Source organism: Centruroides vittatus, unplaced genomic scaffold, assembly GCF_030686945.1.
Source record: "Centruroides vittatus isolate TY-2023 unplaced genomic scaffold, ASM3068694v2 contig_1755, whole genome shotgun sequence".
Classification (NCBI taxonomy): domain Eukaryota; kingdom Metazoa; phylum Arthropoda; class Arachnida; order Scorpiones; family Buthidae; genus Centruroides; species Centruroides vittatus.
Genome location: NW_027121071.1, coordinates 69,544 through 93,569, shown reverse-complemented (window position 1 = coordinate 93,569; position 24,026 = coordinate 69,544). Strand labels below are relative to the sequence as shown.

The following is a 24,026-nucleotide window of genomic DNA, read 5'->3' as shown; positions in this document are numbered from 1 at the left end:
ACGGACAATAGGTAAGTATCGGAAGATTGTCCGAAAAAATTGAGACATTTTGTCTTTTTTGATTTGACCCTACAAATGTTAAATCAACTTGTAAAATTATTTTATTTATTATTTTTGTTGCAGTTATGAAAGCTGAAATGGAAAAGAAATACTGTAATGTTACACGTCAAACTATAAACTTATATCTGAGTTTATGTGAACAATGTCAACTGAAAAAAAAAACAAAATATGGTTTAGCAGTAAGACCGATTCTATCTGACAGCATGAATTCCAGAAATCAAGTTGATTTGATCGACATGCAGTCTGAGCCAGACGAAGATTATCGATTTATCATGAATTATCAAGATCACTTGACTAAATTTACTACTCTTTGTCCGCTAATAACGAAAACTGCTGAAAAAGTAGCCTATTAACGTTTGGATATATTTTGTTTGACAAACAACCAAACACCTTAAGTTGCTGAGAAAAATTTAATAAATAACAAACGTTTTCAGCCAAATCTGTTGGCCATCATCAGGTTACACAAATTCGAATGCAAACACAAAATGGAACAAAAAATTTAAATACAAATAAATAAAATAACGGATAAAATATACATATAAGAAAGTAAAAATTAAATATAAATAACAAAAATATATAAAAAATATGTATAGGTTAAATAATAAAATACACGAAACTCTAATAAATGCAAGAAGTGCATTTATCAATAAATTATACGAAATTCTGACAAATACAAGATATGCAGTAATAACAAAATCAAGGCATTAAATTAAGAGCTATCAAACCTCTTAATTAAATATTTCCATGCCGAAGGCAACCCTTCAGCATCCCTGGCATTAATGCAGGCATTATGTAATCTGCTCTTAAATATTTCAATTTTTTCGGCGCAAAACGCTAAAGTCGGTGAGTGTACAGGTTTAATGATGTCTGCTTCACCCCACTTGACTACCGAGCCTTCAACCTGTGCCATCTGAGATAGAATTGTGGCGTTAGATCTTTTGCTGATGTTGTATTTGTGCTCCCTCAATCTAATCCCTAAGCTTCTATTAGTCACTCCAATGTAGTTTTTATTAATGACTAGTTCTTGGTTTTCATAAGGAATTTTGTACACTCCAGCCATTCTTTCTTTATCAATACGGTCTTTGTCGTTCCTTAATAATTTGTACAAGTTGGGAGCCCTCTTGAAAATTAACTTGGTATTTTTGCGGGCTGAGATTTCTTTCATGATAGCTTCTTTCTTTCTGTCATATGTGAACTTTGTGAATTTGCGGAAATCCCCTCCTTGAGCTTTTGTTTTGTTATTCTTGTAGTTTTTGATTAGTGTGGTTATCATATCCGCCCTGTACCTTAGAGTTCTAGCGATATGCGATATCCTGTAGATTTCTTTTTGTCTATCAACCACACTACTGCAGTAGAGAAAAGCCCTGCGAACAAGGGCACGGAAAGCAGCCATTTTGTATTGGTAAGGATCATTCGAACGCGATGGAATGTACAAAGGGCTATGCGTTGGTTTTACGTACACTTTAGTAATCAAATGTCCTTCCTTGAATTCGATGTCAATGTCTAAAAAATGTATCCGTGAGGAACACGTCTGTTCAATCTTTAGCATGAGGCCGTCATCGTTGTTGTTGATTCTATTAATAAATTCCTCGATTTTCCGGTCATTTTTCCATATTACAAGGACATCGTCCACGTATCTTTTAAAATACATAATGTCATTCACGAAGCCACAAATAACACTCTTTTCTAACCTTCTCAATACAAGTTCACACAACAATCCTGACATAAGACTTCCCATTGGGACTCCCCTTTTTTGTTTGTATTGACGGCCATTAAAAGCGAAAAAAGATTCATAGCAGACAAAGTTAGCTAGCTCTAGTTAGTTGTTTGTGATTTAATTTTGCTGAGTGAGTTCACTTCAATGTTAAAATGGCACACCGATGGATTATTACAAGAAATATAGGAAGATTGCGTTAAAACTTGTCAAGGCAGAATGCAAATTTACGTTTTTGAAAGAATGTTTGAAAAGCAGGGTATTTCCGATGTCGATTTATAGGATCAGCATCCCTAAGGAATGTGCTTCATTGAAATTTAAGTTTTGTCTTATGTGCCTTCGTAAGTCCATTAGAATTGCTAGGAATAAGAAATATGGTGTCCTGCATGAGCTCATCAATCTAGAAAATGTTATATACAATGAGGATCCTGAAATGTTGGTAGATATCAACCGAGGAATAGTTAAATTAACGGATGCGGTACATGTGAATTTAAGGAACAAGTACATTAAGAAAATGAAATGGATCATTAGAAAACAGGCATCAAGAGTAGCTAAGGATAATCCTTCGACATTCGTTTTATGGGACAAGGTAGAAGTCCCGATGAAGATCATGGAGTTTCTAAAGTGGGGACCGAACTATGTCCCTGAAAGTTCAAACTCATGGGACGCGTCAATTCAGGAAATAGAAAGAGGAATATCTGGGCTAGATCCTTTAGAAAAAGAATACCTCCGATGGAAAACTGTCATTAAAGACCGGACGGCTTGGAGGAAAGGATGTGATGCCGGTAAATACATCAAACTTACTAAATGCTGGCTTAGAGAAAACGATTTGGTTACTACTAGAGCGGACAAGAGCAAGACATTAGTCATCATGAAAAGGCAAACGTATAATGACGCTTTGGATGATTATATTAAAAAAACCGAATGCGAGCGTGTTGACGAAAAGATTATTGATAGCGTCGACAGAAGAGTTAAGAAACTTGAAAAAGCTAAAATCACTAGTTTATTACCTTTTCTCAAAAATTGTCGGAATCCTAGGCCAGGTATGCCGAGATTATTTGCGTTTGCCAAAACCCATAAAGAGGGCAAGGAAGTAAGACCCATAGTTGAAAGATGCAGAGGACCAACCTTTTTTCTTGAAAAGAAATTACATAGGTTTCTCACCTCTCAGCTCGAAAATAACGTATATGTGGCAAAGGATCCAAGGGATGTGGTTAATGAGATACAAGATCTAATTTTAATGGATAATGAGGTTGGAACCGTAATGGACTACGAGAGCTTATACCCCTCTATAAAAATTGAGTCATGCAAGGTAGCGCTTTTGGATTTCATGCGCAGCAAAAGCCCAGATTTGGCAAATTACAGTAATGATTTGATAGAGCTAGCTAACCTTGTCTGCTATGAATCTTTTTTCGCTTTTAATGGCCGTCAATACAAACAAAAAAGGGGAGTCCCAATGGGAAGTCCTATGTCAGGATTGTTGTGTGAACTTGTATTGAGAAGGTTAGAAAAGAGTGTTATTTGTGGCTTCATAAATGACATTATGTATTTTAAAAGATACGTGGACGATGTCCTTGTAATATGGAAGAATGACCGGAAAATCGAGGAATTTATTAATAGAATCAACAACAACGATGACGGCCTCATGCTAAAGATTGAACAGACGTGTTCCTCACGGATACATTTTTTAGACATTGACATCGAATTCAAGGAAGGACATTTGATTACTAAAGTGTACGTAAAACCAACGCATAGCCCTTTGTACATTCCATCGCGTTCGAATGATCCTTACCAATACAAAATGGCTGCTTTCCGTGCCCTTGTTCGCAGGGCTTTTCTCTACTGCAGTAGTGTGGTTGATAGACAAAAAGAAATCTACAGGATATCGCATATCGCTAGAACTCTAGGGTACAGGGCGGATATGTTAACCACACTAATCAAAAACTACAAGAATAACAAAACAAAAGCTCAAGGAGGGGATTTCCGCAAATTCACAAAGTTCACGTATGACAGAAAGAAAGAAGCTATCATGAAGGAAATCTCAGCCCGCAAAAATACCAAGTTAATTTTCAAGAGGGCTCCCAACTTGTACAAATTATTAAGGAACGACAAAGACCGTATTGATAAAGAAAGAATGGCTGGAGTGTACAAAATTCCTTATGAAAACCAAGAACTAGGCATTAATAAAAACTACATTGGAGTTACTAATAGAAGCTTAGGGATTAGATTGAGGGAGCACAAATACAACATCAGCAAAAGATCTAACGCCACAATTCTATCTCAGATGGCACAGGTTGAAGGCTCGGTAGTCAAGTGGGGTGAAGCAGACATCATTAAACCTGTACACTCACCGACTTTAGCGCTTTGCGCCGAAAAAATTGAAATATTTAAGAGCAGATTACATAATGCCTGCATTAATGCCAGGGATGCTGAAGGGTTGCCTTCGGCATGGAAATATTTAATTAAGAGGTTTGATACCTCTTAATTTAATGCCTTGATTTTGTTATCACTGCATATCTTGTATATGTCAGAATTTCATATAATTTTATTGATAAATGCACTTCTTGCATTTATTAGAGTTTCGTGTAGTTTATTATTTAACCTATACATATTTTTTTATATATTTTTGTTATTTATATTTAATTTTTACTTTCTTATATGTATATTTTTTATCCGTTATTTTATTTATTTGTATTTAAATTTTTTGTTCCATTTTATGTTTGCATTCGCATTCGAATTTGTTTAACCTGATGATGGCCAACAGATTTGGCTGAAAACGTTTGTTGTTTATTAAATTTTTCTCAGCAACTTAAGGTGTTTGGTTGTTTGTGATTTAATTTTGCTGAGTGAGTTTACTTCAATATATTTTGTTTTTCCGGTGCCCCATGTATCTTGCATAGTGAGAATGGTCAAGAATTTGCTAATAAAATAATTAAAAATTTAGCAGAAATGTGGCCCTGGATAAAGCTTCTTCATAAAAAACATTGGTATTTTCAAAGTCGAGGTTCGGTTGAGAGGTCAAATCAAGATGTCAATGACATGTTAGTAGCTTGGATGGCTGACAATAATTTACAGAAGTGGTCAGAAGGACTGCGATTTATTCAAAGTAAAAAGAACCGTGCTCACCATTCGGCGATTAAGACAAGTCCGTACGAAGCTATGTTTGGATCGACACAAAAAATCGTACTTGCAGATTCATCTATTACTAGTGATATAAACGCTTTCATAGAAAGTAAAGAAGAATTACAAGAACTATTTTCTAACTCCAAAAATTATGATCAACAAAACTAGAACAACATAGATGATGGTAAACAGCTAAACGAAGTTGAGAAAGCACAAAATGAAAAAAATGTTGAAGTCATAGAAGTATTAGAGAAGAAAGATGATGAGGAAATCATACAAGAATTGACAAACAAAGATATACTGATTTTAGAAAAAGCTGAAAATTTAAATTAAAGAAAAATTTGTGTTATTTGTAAAAATGAAACCTCAAGAGCTCACAAGTGTTTAGAGTGTCATGAATATGTTCACGTTATCTGCGGAGAAAGCAACGAGAATAAGGGATTTGGTGCAAACGTTACTTACAAGCTCTGTTTAAGAAAAAAAAGCATTAATGCTGAGAGAGAATATGCCTAATCCGGCTTAGAGAAACAGGCACATAAAATGATTTCATTATCCAACTCAAAATTTTCTGCAGTTGAAATTGGTTCGAATGTTTTAGTTAGGATATCTGATGTTGATAGGGGACGTGCAGCTCCCAGAAATGTTTTAGCTGTTGTAATGAGCATTAATCCATCAGGTCTCTATCAGTTAGGAAACAAGGAAGGTCGTCTTGATCGACTTTACGCTCGTAATGAATTTACAATTTCTGAGAATAACTTTATTAACATTCAGGACAGTACCCTCAGCTTCATTAACACTTCGCTCAGCATCCACGTTAACAACTGGAAGTAAACAAGGGTTTGTAATGTGTCACTGTAAAAAATACTGTATTGATAAAAAATGCAAATGTCGCTCAAAGAATATAAAATGCAACTCGAAATGTCACGGTAATAGTTCCTGTAAAAATAAATAACTCCGAAACATTCTCAGATTCACATAAAAAGACTGATTTATTAATAAAAGTTCTCACAAAGTAATTATTTTTAGTAAATTAGTTGTTAGAAAACAGTTGACATATCGAGCACACCGCAACAGATTTTCACAAATGATTACATGTGTTTGAAAAGTAACCAAGTAACCAAACCTAGCCAGAACGCGTAGTGGTCAAATACGATGAAAGCCACGACACAAATTTCGCTTCGTGGTCGTTTTCAATAAGCCACAACGCGTAGTGGCCATTTTTACAACTGCCACGACGCGAAACTCGCGTCGTGGCAGTTATGAAAATGCTACTACGCGTTTAATTCGCTCAATGAGCGATTTCGGTCTTTGAGCCTAACATATACAAATGTCGTTTTATTTTTTTTTTAATCTAAAAACAATAGAAGCTAAAATACTAGTAGCGCTGGACGATCTCCAGTGGCCAATCTAGCAGCAGCAGTGTCATTCCGTGATATAAATAATAAATTCATATAACAAATAAAAACAATAATATACTGAATTTCTCACGGTGTACCCTACTAAAACGCAGTAAAAACGAAAATAACTGCATTTATTCATTTTTTAATGTTGTTACGCAAAAATCTGAATTTATTGTTAATTTAAATAATAGCTATCGACGCCCCTAGTAGCAATTTTAGGTATACTGTTACAGATATACGGACACGCGATCAATGGTTTATATTATTAAATGATACAGATATAACTTTTTTCTCTATATATGAAAAATATTTAATAGAAAAAATCTATGTTGTCATACTTGTTGTCATAAAACAATCAATTTGTTAGAAATTTTATACACATTACACGGAAATTAAGTTATTCGAGATCATTTATGCAGTATATGAGAATTTTTACAAAATCATATTTAACATTTATAAAAATAATTTGTTATAATTATATATATAACTATTATATAAACACAACATAACTATTAACAATTACACACTAGATGATAGATATCTCGAATCAGTCAGGGGAAAAAATTCGGACTTCGATTAATGAAATTTTCGTTAAAAACGAAGATTCTGTGCAATGGTATATCGCTGATCAATAATAAACTATTCATACAATATTTCAGTTCCACTTGTTAGACGAAATATCGAGACAATCTGAATGTCTCGGTGTTGTTCAAAATCTCGAAAATGCTCAATCGACCAGTTTAAAATGTTTTCGAGAAATGCGTTTCTGAGCGAATTTTTTAAAAAACAGTTTTTTTATTGTCGTATTTCTGGCCTAGAATCTATCTATTTTATAATTTTTTTCACAAAAAGCAATTTTACGATCGTTGTGTTTATAAAATGTTGCTAGATAAGATTCAATTTTTACATAAACTGAGACTTTTTAATAGAGTTATTAAAAGTATATTCATTTGTTATAGGCGTCAGCTGGTTTGACAAATCCACAACCAAATGAAACTTACAAAATTGTTTGACAAAATTACATTAGATTGGAAGTTACAGTGTTTAGGTCAGACACACTGTCTGGAAGCCATTTGCCCATCTCTGTCGCCACATCATGTGATGTTTATTCTTGTGATACGTGGTTCCAGTGCTTTATACGAAGTTTTCGATTAGTTTATTCGACAGAATAAAGCTAATTATTTCATATAAATTTAGATTCTGTGGGGTTTATAAAAATACTGTATTAAATCCAATTGAAGCGAAACTGTTTCAAAAGTTAGAGTTAGCTTATTTGAGTGTGTCTTAAATCCATATGTTTGCCACTTACTCCGGTTCGAATCAATCAGTTTTCACTACGTAACCTTAAAACCAGTGTATACAGACTATTTCACTGTAGATACATATACAACATTATATAGATATTCATTGTCCCGATAACTGATAATCTACAATTTTCAGATAAACCGGCATCCTCTGAAAAGTTGTCAATAATTTGGAATTCTTTCACTATTCAACTGCATGCCATTATTTTTCCCATGGTTAGTATATTGTATCATTTGTGCACAATACACTATATGTCTACAAAATATTATATGCAAAATAATCATCGTTAACGTTGATTTTACGACATATCTGTTTCATTATCTTTTTATTGTTATTTACAATTATTTTTAACTACTTAACTTTACACTGTATCATTTTCAGACTGATTTCAGAGTATACAGTGGTGTGCTTTGGTACTAAAATGTACAAAATTGTCTGAATTATTCAGATTGTATAACAATTATGAACTCTCTGGAAAATGCAAAAGGGTGAGTTAATGTATAAACAAACCAGTCCTGAAAATTAGTCGGGAAGTGTCTCCACGGTAGGCATTCTACTAGGAATTGCCTGTTACTTAGTAACACGAAGTGAGAACTTCTAGGAGTTTAATTTATTAGTTTTGTGCAACAGGTGGCAAAGTATTATTGTGGTGTCGAATATGCTGGAGTAACTTTTACTGTATGTGATACATATACACAATGCAATATCCATATTTATAAATTTATTATATCTGACATACTTGTAAACATTTTTGTAGATTAGTTTTTTGTTCAACTTACAAAATCACACCATAAAAATAGTGCAATGAATTTATATTCATTTGATTTCTTAAAAATAATTAAACGATTGTTTATGGTTTTAATTTTTTTTGATATAGAACAATATTCGACATGATACTTCAATTAGAACTAAGTTTTGTACTGATTACTCATAGTCTTCACCCACAGTTTCGACATTTGTTTGATAGTAAGTATTTTTATGCATTTTTCTTACTATATAAAATTAGGTGTTTTCATTAAAAATGATAATTCATAAAATATAAATCCGACTTTTTGTGTAAATTGCTGCAATGTGTCTTTATCTTTAACTTTAGAAATTGTTTGTATTTTTTGAATTTGTTATCTTATCGTAATAAATATTATTATAAACAACTTTTTCTATTTAAAGTAAATACTACATTATTCTAGAGATTAGACTTGATAATGATGTAGAAGTACTACACAATGTGCGAGGTAACATATTGCAACAATATTGCATTTGCTAGATAATGTGCTAGTTAACATGATTCATCTATAATATGTCTTGCTTGATATATCTGTAATTTTTTTCTTCATAAATTAATTGGATGACATAATACTTCAGATTACGTGCAATGAAAATTCTAATGGGATAAATGCAAATTGCAATAAATTTACAGTGCAATAATTTACAATAATTACATATTTCAAAAGAAAGTTAAAATGATAAAATATATATTTTTTTAAATATTGTAAACGTGACTGGTTGGGTTGTGTGATAATTGATAAATAATTCTGAATTTTATTATATTCACGTCATATTATATTAATAAATCTATAATAAATAAAATGAACTGTAATTTAATATTCCTGAATTATTTATTTTACTTCCGTTAAAGTAAGATTATTTAAAAAGTAATGTTTTGTTAAGATATTGCTGTTCAGTAAGTATTTTAATATAACAGATAGTTCAGAGAGATTATAAGCAATATAATATTTGTTATTTTTTATTAGCATTTCTCATTTTGTAGAGCTTGTTACAAAAAAACTGCTTCACGTTAGTTATTTTTAAATTCTTATTTTAAGTTTCAGATTTTTGTTAGAAAACTTTTTTATTATCAGAAAGATAATATTTTGTAATATATCTGCAATTAATTTACTAAATATAATAATAAACCAAATTTAGTAAATTGAGTTGAGTTCTTGCAACTTCTCTGCAAAATGTTGTATATGAACAGTTTATATTTTTATGACAGTTTTAATTCTCTATTATTAATGAATAGCTTATATATACGGCGTTACTCGGATTAATCAGAGAAAAATTTAAAACACATAAATTCGTCATTTTTACGCAAATTGTTATAAAAGAAAAAAGTATTCGAGACCTTAGATGTTTCAAATCGAGTTTAATAAGAAAAACAAAAATTAATATATGTATAAAAATTAAATCGATTTTTTGGGGTAGTATTTAACTTAGTGTCGATCCAGGTTCTTGGAAACGTCGGGTTAAACTTCATCACTGATTAGTTTAAGGAGATATCTATATATATAACCCATTCAACAGGTGTCCGTCCTTCCTTCGGTCTGTCCGTCTCGTAACCGTTTGATAACCGACACTAGAGGCGCCCCTATCGTGTGTCATATTTCAAACATTCAAATTAAATTAACAATTTTAATTATTATTTAAATTAACAATATAAATTATTATTATTCATTTGGCCAATACATTATTATTTGGTCAATATAACAATATAAATAATTCAGTATATTTGTAATAGGAATTTATTACTGTCACGGAATGCCTGTAATGTTCACTAGGGGGCGAATAACGAAAAACCGGATAGATTTGAACCGTTACGATAAAACGATAAGTGAAATAGTTAAGCTAATATTTTAATATCTATATATATAACCCATTGAACGCGTGCCTGTCCGACCGTCCGTCTGCGTAACGGTATGCCAAAAACGGGCACTAGAGGCGCCCCTATCGTGTATCATATTTTAAGCATTTAAATTAACAATATAAATTATTATTTAAATTAACACCCACTAGGGGCGCCCTAGCGAATGTTACCAGCAAAGGTAAATAAACAAATTAAACTATTTTAAAGTATTTATAGAATGTTTAATAACACTAAATAATGATTTTTAATTATCGTGAAATTTGTAATGAACGCCCACTAGGGGGCGACCCTGGCTCTTAGTTTTATTATAAAAGACAAACAAACAAGATTTTATTTATATACATTATCTAAATCTTTTGATTTAAGTAATTTTACAAATAAGTTAAACTTGTTTAAATTTCAGACTCTATTCTAAGCAAACTTATCCAGAACGAATACATTGTGCATGTGGTAAAAGACGATTTCGTTTATCGACATGAAGTGACTTTCTTCTATAATTCTGACGATCGGCGTTTTGCATTTACTGAAAAGATTGGATGGTCTTCTTTTATACGAGTAGAAAAAAGTTACGTCAAAGTTGTAAGTTATTCATATTATTTATTTAAAGTGATTAAACATTTCATACTTTCAATTTTTATTGCATAATTATTAATAGTTTACAGTTTATAATATTGCCCGAGTTTTTAATCTTTTCAAAATAGCGTTGTTAATTTATTATATTCTTGATTTGCCGATCTGTTGCCACTGACAAAGCCACTGATCTGTACTTTCTGGCTAGCCAGGTAGATATTTCAGTGTTTTCGTCATAATAACACACCTAAGGAAGACAGTATTTTATCAAAAGTCTTCTCTGGAAGCATCCTTACTGGCAGATCGCTTAAATCTCGAGCTGTCATATCTCATCGAAATAAAAAATATTGTTTTATTTAAATGTAGTAATGAAAACTTAAATTACTCTATTTTTGTCTATAATTTTATATATATTATGAATATAATACAGTAATAAAAAATATAGCAGTTGATGCTTGTAAACACTTCTTGTTGTGGCTTGTCCATATTTGGTTTTGGGTTCCTGAAAACAATAAGCTTATGTTTTACATTTATGGGATTGTAAAATTTATTAGTTATATTCAATGCAACACATGGGCAATTTGTCAATTAGAAATCGTTCCCAGAGGACTTTCCACAAAAAAACTAATTTTTTAATACATAGGAGTCTGTTTAAATAATTGCGAAAATGCCATACAACCAATCTATTAGCAAAGAATAAACCATTTCCAACTACCTTTATTAATGTTTTATCCACTCACCATCTGTAAGCTTTTTCAACTTTTTCATACGTTTAGTTTTTCATACACTGTTTTTCACTCGTATCATCATTCACAACTGTCTTAAATGTTTCCAAAAGTTTTGTAACTAAAATAGTTTAATGTACTGAATAGTGATTTTGCAATATGCTCAATTTTTGCACAATAAATATTTATTTATTCCAACAGTATGTATTGACTGGTATGACATTTTTACGATTATTGTAAGATAGAAACATAGTAATCTACCTGATATCGACTATTTAATCTACTAAATTACCGCATTTCAAACAAGCCGCAATGAATTTATTGATTTGACCAACTATATTTGTTTAAAGTTTGTGTAATTGCGTTTTCAGATTTCGAATCTGATTACCCTGCTTACATTCCTTTTATGTTTTTACTATTATTTGCAAATTTAGATGTATTTCTGTGTTAGCACGAAAACGTGTAATCTAGAAACATTTCTCGTTTTTAAAACTAAACGTTTTAGATGATTTTTAGCTATAGTTCATTTCAGATTCGAACATTTTAATCAATTTATTCTCAAAAGTTTAAAGTATAAAAAATAGACTATCTTCTAGCAAATGACAAGCTGCTGTTCTTTAAAAGTTTAATACTGCATTCATTAATTTACAAGGATGCTTAACTCTGAATGCTGGATTGGCATTTAGAATTGCAGAAAACATTATTTTTTAGATAAGAACATCTTTTGTTGTCACACTGCTTTTACAATGCATGTTTCGAAGCCCGACCTGTGCCAACACTTTGGGTTGCAGCGACATACTGGAGTGGTATCTCAATGCCCGGTATTTTGTAAATTGATATTGATTTTTTTTTACAGACAGTAAATTGATAACTGCAATATAACTGTTTTACATGCATATTTGTTGTTTCCAGTCGATTAAATTTTTGACTAGTTCCTTTTTTAACAACAGAAGCAATATATCTGGCATCTTGTTGTTTTCTATCAAAATCAGGCGGCGAGATACGACCGTCATACTTACAGATGCCTCAGATTGTAATATTTCTGAAAGTATTTTAATGTTCTTTGCTTATATTTTTTAACATTTTTTGCTTTTTTTTCTGGACACTGTGTTTCTTTGAACATAACCTACGGATCTTCTGTTTAACCTCATCTTTTAAAATTAAGCATTTTAAGTGATACTCAGAATCCCTTGAAAAAATGTCATGTATTGTGCATATGACATCTTCAACCAAAGTGTCCTTATTTCGTGTTGCAGAAAGCTCATCTGGCAAATCATTATTATTCAATAAATTAAATTTCTTCCTTGGTATAAATGTTGTTGACAATTCCACTTTCTTGCACAAACTAACATGGCTTCGTAAGAAGATCTCTTTGTAAAAGAGTGAAAAGGTTCATGTTTCGTGAACTGAATAAATGTTTGACATTTACTTCATGATGAAGATTAATTGTCTTGCATCCAGTTTGTCAATATATTCTATTGTTTTCTTGACGCTCTCTGTGCTTTAGTTTCCCATGTACTGTACAATTTTAAGTTTTAAATTAGTTATTTTTAATACTTCTATAAGCTTATTGAAAAAATTCGTTTCTATAAGGTTGAGACTGAAAATCTATCAGATCTACTTGACATCTAGAATTCATATGTGAAAAAACCATTAGCGTTTCGACAACCCCTTTCTTCCGCAAATTTTTTTTTGTTGGCAAGACATTCAAACATTAAAAAGCTCCTTGATATTTTTGATTATGAAATATTTTTTTCGGTCAAACTGGGTGCATAGATATACACTGGGTATCATTGACATGATCTATATTCAGGAATATCTAGTGGATGAATACGGGTTTCGGACGTATGCCCCTCTTCTATAGGCTACATAATAAAAATTGAGCTTAAATTTTTCATATCACAAAATGTTTTATATTATGATATATTAAAAAGTATCTTAATATTTCCTTCAGCAATATTTTCGTAACGAGATTCAGTTCTTTTATTATCCAATTTCTGCTAACATGTCCAATAGAAATAAGTATTAAGTACAGAATATCAAACAGATCATTATTTGTACGATAAAATATTACCTGTGCTTCTGTTCCTTTTAGTGCAACTATTAATGTCTCTCATCGTTGAACTTCCAGAGTATCATGATGTTGAAGTAACCAGTAATCTCTAGATTTTTACTTGTCAGTCATTCTCGCTGTTTTCACTTCTCGTATAAATTGTAATAAGTTTTCATGAGTAATCAAAGAACTATTGTCTTTTAAATTACGCTCTCGTAGAAGGTATTCGAACCATTCTCTTTTGCATTTCGCAAAAAAGGTATAGAAAAAAACATTTTCTAAAAATCTAAGTACAAAAGTCATACAATTGTCTGACACTGAGCAAAATTCAGTCTAATTTATTAATTTAAATAAGAAATGATGATTAACGCCTACTTCTAGTACCGAATTATTTAGTATTCAATTATTATTAATAGCGGATTTATAACCAATTGTTTAAGGAGACAATTTGGTTGAACTGATAACTTGAATTGACTACAACAACATTGGTTCGAATGGCTCAAACTTGTTATCTTCATCAGTGATATCACTTGATCTTTATAAACAAAAAGGAATTTTATTCCATATTTTAACAAAGCGATTGTCATTATTCAATGTAATACCAGATTACCACATGTTAGAAAATTATACACTCTGACATGCTTGTTTAAGTATTCTATTAAATAACTAGATATATTTTTAAATAACAGATACTAGTCTTTAACGGTAACACATACACAAAGTCACTATGTTTAATGTTTTCCTATTCAGAGTACTTTGTAGCTTTGACTATTTATCAAATTGACAGCTAAATTCCTGTACGAATCATAAACGAATGCAAAAATAGATTGCAAAAGAAAAATTTAGTTGAAAAACTTTCGAAAATGGGGCACTTTCCATGTATTGTTTGGAAATTGTGCAACGTTGGAAACTTAAACGATAGTATTAAACTAAACGTGCGAATCATCACTGGAGATTAATTGCAGTAAGATGTAAACCTCCAGACCATTATCATGAAATTTTAGACTATAGCAATAGGTCACACGTTGAGCGATATTCTCTTAATCAGTAAGCAATTGTCCAAACAGCATGATAAATAGAGATGCAAATCTGATGTATTGTTACATAAGAGATTTCGTAGTGTTGCAGAAAATCAAACGATTGTGTATTTTTATGAAGAGCTGTCTAACAGAAAGATTTAAACTCTTTTTTCTTCACAGAATTATTTTCGCATTCTATGCAAAGCACAGTAGAGACTCGTAAATCGGAACCCCGGTAATCGGAATCGCCGGTAATCGGAACGATTTTCAGTCGGACTGTGTCGTGCTGAATCGAACGTTTTTGATACTAAATTTACTTCTAAAGTATAATTTTCATGTTTTTATATTCTTCAACTTATTTATTTTGTTTGTACAAAATGCAGAAATAATTTTTAACGATACGATAGTTTCGATTATTATTATAAAAATTTTCGTTAGGTTTAAAATCGACGAAAATTCAACACGAAGCGACACGCAACGAGAGAAAAATTCAACACGAAGCGACACGATAACGGAGAAAAATTTGAACATCGGACAGGTTATTATATTTTTTCGTACATAATAGGTAATCGGAACAAATCCCTAATCTGAACAACCCCAGTCTTCCAATTGATTCCGATTTTCGGTTTACTACTGTATGTATATAAATTCTGCTGTAAATCCGGTTATCAGTTACAGGTATAATGTAATTTTATGAGGGATATTTTAACTATAGTCACTTCTGTAAATGTAAAATTATTTGATTTTCTGGGCATCAAATAACAGTCGTTTTATGATCATCATCACTTCAGCAAAACCTACATTAAAAGCAAATAGATTCTTGAAATCGATCGAAACATTAATTCCTGAAAATTTTTTCAAATTTTTTGATCGCTCAGATTCAATTATGGATTTCCCACAATGGTAGGTTATTGCTTTAATGAAAAAAAATTGTTTTATAACAAGTTTGACTCAGTTTTGTACAATATAACATTAAATACAATATTATTAAGCTTACTAATTTTTATTATTATTGGTATTATATATTACTAACCTTTTTACTTATGTTAAATTTCCTTAAATTGTTATTATTATTAAATGTTTCAGTGCAAAGATTATAAAATGACTTCTTGTAAAATGTACAGTAAGACAAAAATAATTGAAAAAAAATTATTAATACCGGATAGAATAAAATTTGGATTAGATTACGTAAGTATAAATAAATTTAACATATAATTGTTTTTATCTTTTACAATTTAAAATGAGGTAACATTGTGTACATATAATGTTGTAGTATTTCAAATACAATATGAATATGTATTATGCTTAGAATTCACTGTAATTCTGTTTGAAATGTCTGTGTCCTAATGTACATGATATTTTAAATGGTATTTCACTCATCGTCGATTTTTTTGCATGAAACATTAATACATTTTACCTACGTTTTGTATGCTGAATTCTATATATATATATATATATATATATACTCTTAACTAATTTGACAACGTGAGATTAGCCAGGGGCCAACGGTGAGACCCAACACATTCTCGGCAACAGGTTGGTGAGACCTAACCTCGTTGTCTGTTGGATGGCTCTACGATAAATTGTCGGCGGAATTGCAAGATCTAGCCGACGTCAGGTTCTGACACCACTTCCGATAGACGTCCTAACCCGCAAATTGTAACCAAAGATTAAACGTGTCCTAACCCGCAAATTGTAACCAAAGATTGAATGGGAGGGTCTAAAATTTTCGAGTAGGCAGATCGCGAACAACTCGATAAGTGTCTAAGGTTTAATAGAGAGAGGTAGTCAGGTTAACGAATAAAAATAAAAGTTTAATATAAACGTCTAAATCTAAGAGTACGCAGAGATACGAAAGACACATCTAAAAAAAATCTGAATGTACTGTACATCTGAGGCGACACAGCAATATATCTATGCGCTCCGTTCGCGTTCTTTCTGCTATTTACTTTTGAAAAAAGTAACTTTTTATTTAAATTTTAAATAGTAAATTTGCTATTTACTTTTCAAAAATATTTCAAAGAAAGATGTGGTTTTCTGTCTTGTGGAGGTTGATCCGTAATAGACAATCTTTGCCATTTTATTGGAAAGTCCTCTTTAGACTGTTCCGGATATGACAGGAGAAAAGTATTCTTTTTCGTTCGTGGAGTCCGTCTTGTGATTGCCGTTATGGGGATAGCTGCTGCGAACTGCGTGGCTGTTGCCAGTCTGTAGCTATCCAGGCTGGTCCACCCGACTTGAGTTCTCGCGTCTTTTTTATCAATATAGCTTGAGAAAAAGTGTCAGGTTATCGACTTTTTGGTGATGCATCTGCAGGTGTGCAGTTAGATGTGTACGCCATATCAAAACGTAAAACATTTATTATATGGTGCTGTCATGACCATATTTGGTTAGAGAACTTTTTGTCATTAAAGTCACAAAGAATATTATACAATTTATTAATACACATAATGTAAAAGTAATATTATAAATGCAAAGCAATCTCACACATACAACATAACGTAGCGCCTTCTGTTGACAGTTTAGTACCAAGAAATTTTAAATATTTGAGCAGCTTTCTATTGAAAACATTTCTAATTCATCCAGTCATATCCGCTTTACAATAATTTTTTATTTGCGTAATTTATCCAGAGCATTTTTTGGTTATTTTTGTTTACAGAAAACTATTTCTTAGAACAAAGAGAATGTACTATTGAACATTTAAAGTGAAGTTTAAACTATTAACTTACAAACAATAATATTTAAAATTAAACAACAATAATAATTTGTTTCTTAGGAGGATATCGTGGACGAAAAGAAGGAAACATTTGTTCGGAGATATATTGAACTGTTCGAAGATTCTTTTCCTTTCAAGTATGTTTTCTTTAATACACTTTATGTAAATCATATTCGACGAGTTAAATACATTCTGTTTGTTTATAGGTTGGAAAAACCAAGTTACAGAGAGAGCGTAATAAATTTATATTAAGCAGCTCACTGTCTATACTGTCTTAATATGTACTTCAATAATTTAATTTTATTCATTAGGGAGGCATCGCCATTATGAGTTATAATATAAGACATACTTACATGTCTTATTCTTCTTCGATAAGGCATATTCCAACTACATTTGCAATACGTGCTGCAAGACCTTTAGATAAAGCCTTTATCTTGGTAAAACCTTTCGATGCAATGGTAATCTTTCAAAAATGATTTTCTTTATACACTAATAAACATATTTTTAATATAGAAATCCAAATTTACACGAGATAAGAAACATAAAATATTTGATAACAGATCAGATTAACTGATTATTATTAAGGAAAATATGCTTCCAAAACAAATAATTATAATAATCCTCTCTATCTACGTGATATATTTAGAAAAAAGTAGAAAAACCACGTGGCCAGAATGTAGGCAAAGCACAAACTCAGATCCAACTACAAGAGTTCAGTAGTCTCATCTATATTGCCACTGCGGGGCTATTACAGATCCACGTGGAATATATTGAAGTAAAACATATTTTTAATGTAATATGTCATAAAAAAATCAAAAATTTCAATTTCTTAACCAGAGCAAGTGTGCCTACGATTTTTTTCTTTATAACTTTAAATCTTTATAAAATAATATACTCTAGGACTACTCAACAACAGGTACATGGAAATTTTGTATAAAGTTGTCATTGTTTGGAGGTAATTTTAGGTACAGGAGAATTCTGCTGAACAAACAGCTGCAATTTACAGATGATCGATATAGCAGGTTTCACTGTATTATAAAAACATTCCCATTTTAAAAAATACAAAATAGTTATGAAAATTTGTATTTCAGATTTGGATTTGTATTTTTTTTTCTTTTTTTATCATTTTGATAATTTCGTATAAAATAATGAAGAAAGAGAATGAGTATAGAAACGAAGACATTCCAAAATTTTCCACCTTATTTTCGATTATATTGAGAAACTTTCTTCGACAAGGTGAGTATTATTATGTGCACGACTTCATTTTCTATAGAATAAATATATCACAAAAATGTGTATGAGAATAAATTGTGATGTTATGATTTTTAATAATTGGAGATGATAATTAGTGTAATAAGTATGTTTACACCTGTTTATTTATAAGTTTTTGTATACTTTCGTTAATTTTTTAGGAAAAATTTACAAAATCGTTAACTTGTATTTATGAACAAAACGATTATTTTAGTAAATTTGACATTTTTAGAGTTTATCTAGCGCAATTGCTGCGACCGCTTACATATGACACTTACAAAAAATTGTGTACTTAGTTAATAAGAAATCGATAATTTTCTAAACTAAAACGTATTTAATTTTTTAATAAGTACTTAATTATTATTTTCGTTTATTATTTTTATTTTTTCCAGACACAACAATAAATCGTTATTTTCTCATGACGTTTCGTATCCTAATTGGCTGTTGGATCCTGATTGCATTTGTCCTGACATCAGCATACGTCGGCACTTTGCCATCGTTCATGGTTAATCCTGGAACCGAAACCATTCCTCAGACATTTCAAGAATTGGCTCAAATCAGTGAAGGAAGGACGATGCAATATCACTTACTTTTCGTCTGGAGAAGAATATATATATTTTTATGAACTTAATATCGACGTACGTATCATTTTATTTAAAATAATTGTAGTTGTAAATTTAAAATACAAAGCTATTCAAAAGAATCGTTTAATATGATATTGGGTGTGAATGATTTATTAAAATTCACGAGAAAAATGATTGCATAATTACATAAATTACATAACTATGAATTGTCAATATTGCAGAGCTGGCAACATGACAACAATTTTTCTGAGATAATAAGTAAAGTTCTCAAATGTTCGTTTTCTCTGGAATTGTTATTCACGTTAAAGAAAGTGAGATTTTCCTTACTGTTCTGCTGGTAAACAATGTTGCTATAAATAGAAAGTATGTAGTCAACATAATTAAAATAATCTCTTTAGCACTATGCTATTATAATTTACAAATTTAAATGTGAATTAATAATTTTTGAGAAATTCAGATCATATTTAACGTGTATTATTAATGGAACAAATACTTTAGATACTTCTGCACAATGCCATTAAACGTCGTGGAAAAATAACCAGATACATGTAAATTTGTATCCCTTAATTTAAATTCAAACACATAATATTGTTCTTGTTTTTCTATTTATTAGGGTATCCATCGTAAATACTCGAGCTAAATCCACCTCTAAAATACAATGTTACTATGAATGCCTTATATAGTTAAATGACAAATGAAATGATTATAATATCTCGAAAACGGTTATAATTAAATATGTTTATACATAAATTCTAGAGCATTATGAATTTGCAATTGCAAATTAGATTCTCTATTATAATGTTATATATGCATTATTATATTAATTGAGATTAATTTCATTTTTTCTTATATTTGTAGAGGTACAACGAAGGGAAAATAATTAAAAATGATGTCATCAAAATCTTTAACGAAAATCTTCCAGAGATTATAAAATATTTCGAGCTGACTAATGAACCAATTGAAAAAGTACGTAATGGAACTCACGCTGTGCTAGCATCAAGACAGAATATTGAATTGAGCATGACTAACTGGCAAAAAGAACAAGTCTTCATCTCACAAGACATACTTTTTACGAAATTTCAGTTAATACAAATCAACTTAGTCAAAGTTAATTATGCTGAAGAAATCTCTAAAACGTAAGTATAAAGAATGTGTTTCTACTACTTATAATTTTCCAGTGGATAATGCCACTGAACATTTGTAGTAACAATTTCTCTGTGGAAAGAATCAACTACTGATGAACATCAGATGACACGTTATTTCAGCCAATTTAAACCAATTAGTATGATTTTGTATAATGTTAGCACGTAAGTTTAATGTTTTTAGTAATATGTAGAATTAATGTTATTTTACCTTAAAAATGACAGAACAACCTTTCTGTTGTGTTAGTTGTTTATAGAGTGCAAATAACTAAAGATACTCATAAATTTACCAATTACTATAGTAAACTCCGTGGTATTGCAAAACAAAAACATGAAGCTTCCATAACACTTTAAAATGGCCATGACACAGGGCCGTTCCTAGGGTATCTGCCGCCTGGGTGCGAAAATAATTTTGCCACCCCTTCCCCCAAAGTTGTTAAAAATTTACAAATAAAAAAGATAAAGATAAATTTAAGTTAAAAAAAATTGTACAAATATACACAGTTTATTTAATAGAATATAATGTTACAACTTATTTGTAATGTAATAAAGAAATAAATACATAACTCATACATACAAAAAATTAAAATTTTAAAATTTTAAATTTTAAAATTAAAATAAAAGAAATTATCCCAGAGCGTGCATTTCTATGTTTTGACCACAGACGAGTATTTTCCTGTAAAATCTTCCTCGCGACCGATGTGAAAAATAGCTTAAGACGAGTTAAAACAAAAAACTGTTATACTTGCCACTTGTGGCCTGAATAAGTTGTGTATATAAAATTTGAATTTGAAATATAATTAATAATATTTAGAATAGTAGTATTTTAATGATAATATTTAGAATAATACTTATGTATTATATTAATTTAATGATAAATTAATTTTTCCCTTGTTTTTAAGGCGGCTCGCGCCGCCCCTAGGCTTGCCACCCGGGTGCCCCGCACCCCCTGCACCCCCAGGTCTGAACGGCCCTGCCATGACATATTTAACAAATGAGGAGGGAAACTGGAAATATCTTGCCACAACTATGTAATTAATATCCGACATTCATTAATTAATATAAAAGTTGTATTTCTATTTTTTTAAAAATCAAGAAATATTTATATCAATAATTCAAATGAACTTCATTTTTCTTGAATATATGGCAGAAATTGATAACAGAATGTTCCACATAAGCGAAACTATGCAATTGTTCAAGTCTCACATAAAATGGCATACATAAATATTTTATGATAGTTATATAAAATTATAAAATAATAAACACAAAAATATTGACATTTTACTTTAATGAGATATATAGATTTTTTTAAAGTAAAATTTATTTTTTAACTCTTAGCTAGCAGAGTTTTTATTTACTGTCTAACTATGATTTACCATACAATGACATATTTAAAAAAATGATTGATGTTTTATATCGTATGTATATGATAAATAGAAATTACAATTTTTCATTGCTTTGCTAACATCATAATGTCTTTTTCTATCAGTAAAATCTAACAAGCAGGTTTTATTTTCATACTAAAATAAATTTATTTCATGTCAAACAAATATAATAATACGGTAATGTGACTAGCAAAATTCATAACTGTTATTTGAGTTTTCTCTCTATTGTGGGTACTCTTTCGGTGTCACACACTTACAATAAAACATTCGAATTTACATGTAGGTATTCGAATTATTAGGTATAAAGGAGCGTTTAACTACAAATGTTCAGTAGTTTTATCCACGCAATCGCTGAATATTAGAATTAAAATGGGGCCCTCTCCAAGATATGTAAGTAGTGTACAATTGATACATTCTGGAGTACAAAATTTAATTTGTATAGAATTTAATGTAAAGTAATGATACAAATTGGATTATAAAAAAAATTACACTTGCACCTTTTTCAATGTGGTCCGTAATGTTAACTAACTAGTGCATATTCGTGTTGTGTTCTTTGTTTCATCCCAACAGGTAAACAGGCGGTCTATTTGAAAGTTTAGAATCATTCTTTAAAGAAAGTTAAAAATATCGTGAGTTATTGCAATATATACTTTTAATCTGTAGATAATATATGATCAGTTGTTAGTTTTTTAAGAATTAGAAACGTACGATTGGCTGTTAGTTTTTTTAAGAAAATATGATTATGCTAGTATTTTGTATAAATTACTTTTTTAAAGAGGGAACTAGTTTTATATTTAAGCTACAAACATGGGGATGCATGGTTTTGTGGTTACTTACAGCTTACAGCGACTGTAAAAATGATTTCACTTTTCATCGTTTATGCAAGTCTTCGTCTGCTTGTGTTTCTGCAGCGAAAAATTTTTTCTCATTCGATGTTCCTGATAATTTTCCATTTATCCTTTGCTATTTGAAAGTCAAAGACATTTGAAAAGGAGAAGGAAAATATGCTTTTACAATTGTTGACAAGGATGGAGAAATTATAGAAGTATGTAATGGATTATATCAGTGGTTCCCAATTAGTTTTTCCTGCGTACCACTTCAAGAAAGAGCTCAAACTCGCGTACCCCTTATAGCAGAAATTCATACTAATTCATACTAATATTATAAATTCGAAGGTAATTCTGTCTGTCTTACCTTTTCACATCTAAATCGCTGAACAGGTTTTAAATAAAATTTGGCACAGAGATAACTTACATGTTGGAGATGGACATAGGTATTTTCTTGCAGTAAAATGTAGCTTTACTCCCATGAGAAATTCGATATAATGCGGGCAAAGCTGTGGTAGACAGCTAGTGATATATAGAATATTGTTTTTTTTTTACATTTATTACCTTTAAAATACAATTCTAATAGTGATAAAAATAAGATAAGGTTATTTAATTTTAATGTGACAAATATGCACAATTTTCTTTGCACAACTTTTTAAAATCTGGTTGCTTTTTGGACAGCTTCAGTCTCAAGTCATCTTCGAATTGAAGTCGGTATTTTTCAAACACAAATTGTGTTAATTGTACATTTTTTTTCTTGCATAACAATTTAGGTATTGTTACAAATGCATTTTTTGATAAAATTACAAGAGAATATTTTTAGTTATAAATAAACGAATTCGTGTATTCGACATCATGTTGTAAATTGCCGAATTTTTGATGGTTCACCAATTATTTTTTTGATCTCTTCATCTCGTGCATTTAGATTTTAAATCGTCCAATTTTACATTGCCGCGCGTACCCCTTTATGCAATTTCGCGTACCCAAAGGGGTACGCGTACCACTAATTGGGAACCATGGGATTATATGATTCGTTCGAATAGTTTGTGGAAGACACGAGAGAAATATATTTAGAAATGATAAGAGAACTTTGGTAATGTTTAAAAAGATATGTCCAAGAAAGAAATATTATAAATTTTCCGATATAATTCGAAAGAAAATGGGTGGTTGTTCTGACAGAAGTTATTATTAATTCCTAAGGTTGACAAGGTTGATTAATATGTATTTCAAACACCTAGTACTTGTGTAATTGTGGGTCTTTCCCAATCAGTAATAACCACATTAGTAAGAAAAATTATTGACAACAAAGTTTATGAAAATCCTCTGAAGAAGATTTTGTGGTGTATCTCTGTATATCTATCATTTTCAAGAAGAAAAAGATATCACATTTATGTATTGGCTTACCAGATTCTGTCAAAAGATGGGTTTTGCTAATAATCGATTATAACCCTTCTTTGGTCTCCTGACATCGTTCAAATTTGGAAAATATGTAAAACATTTAGTCGAGGATA

The 24,026-nt window shown here is 30.7% G+C and overlaps 1 protein-coding gene across 1 annotated transcript; it reads left to right on the top strand.

Moving 5' to 3' along the window:
- Positions 1-1,940: 1,940 nt before the first annotated feature.
- On the top strand, positions 1,941-17,896 carry LOC136969186 (uncharacterized). Its single transcript, XM_067263280.1, has 5 exons — positions 1,941-3,026; positions 17,387-17,463; positions 17,533-17,560; positions 17,638-17,784; positions 17,840-17,896. Exons 1-5 carry the CDS (start codon positions 1,941-1,943, stop codon positions 17,894-17,896), a joined length of 1,395 nt encoding a protein of 464 aa, XP_067119381.1.
- The last annotated feature ends 6,130 nt before the right edge of the window (positions 17,897-24,026 follow it).

Bases quoted from the DNA above. Each gene is read 5' to 3' on its own strand.
- LOC136969186 (XM_067263280.1), top strand. From the start codon at position 1,941: ATGGATTATTACAAGAAATATAGGAAGATTGCGTTAAAACTTGTCAAG. The intron at 3,027-17,386 runs GTTGGAACCGTA...TTTGTTTCTTAG, and splicing joins TAATTTTAATGGATAATGAG to GAGGATATCGTGGACGAAAA. The intron at 17,561-17,637 runs GTAATAAATTTA...TTTATTCATTAG, and splicing joins AACCAAGTTACAGAGAGAGC to GGAGGCATCGCCATTATGAG.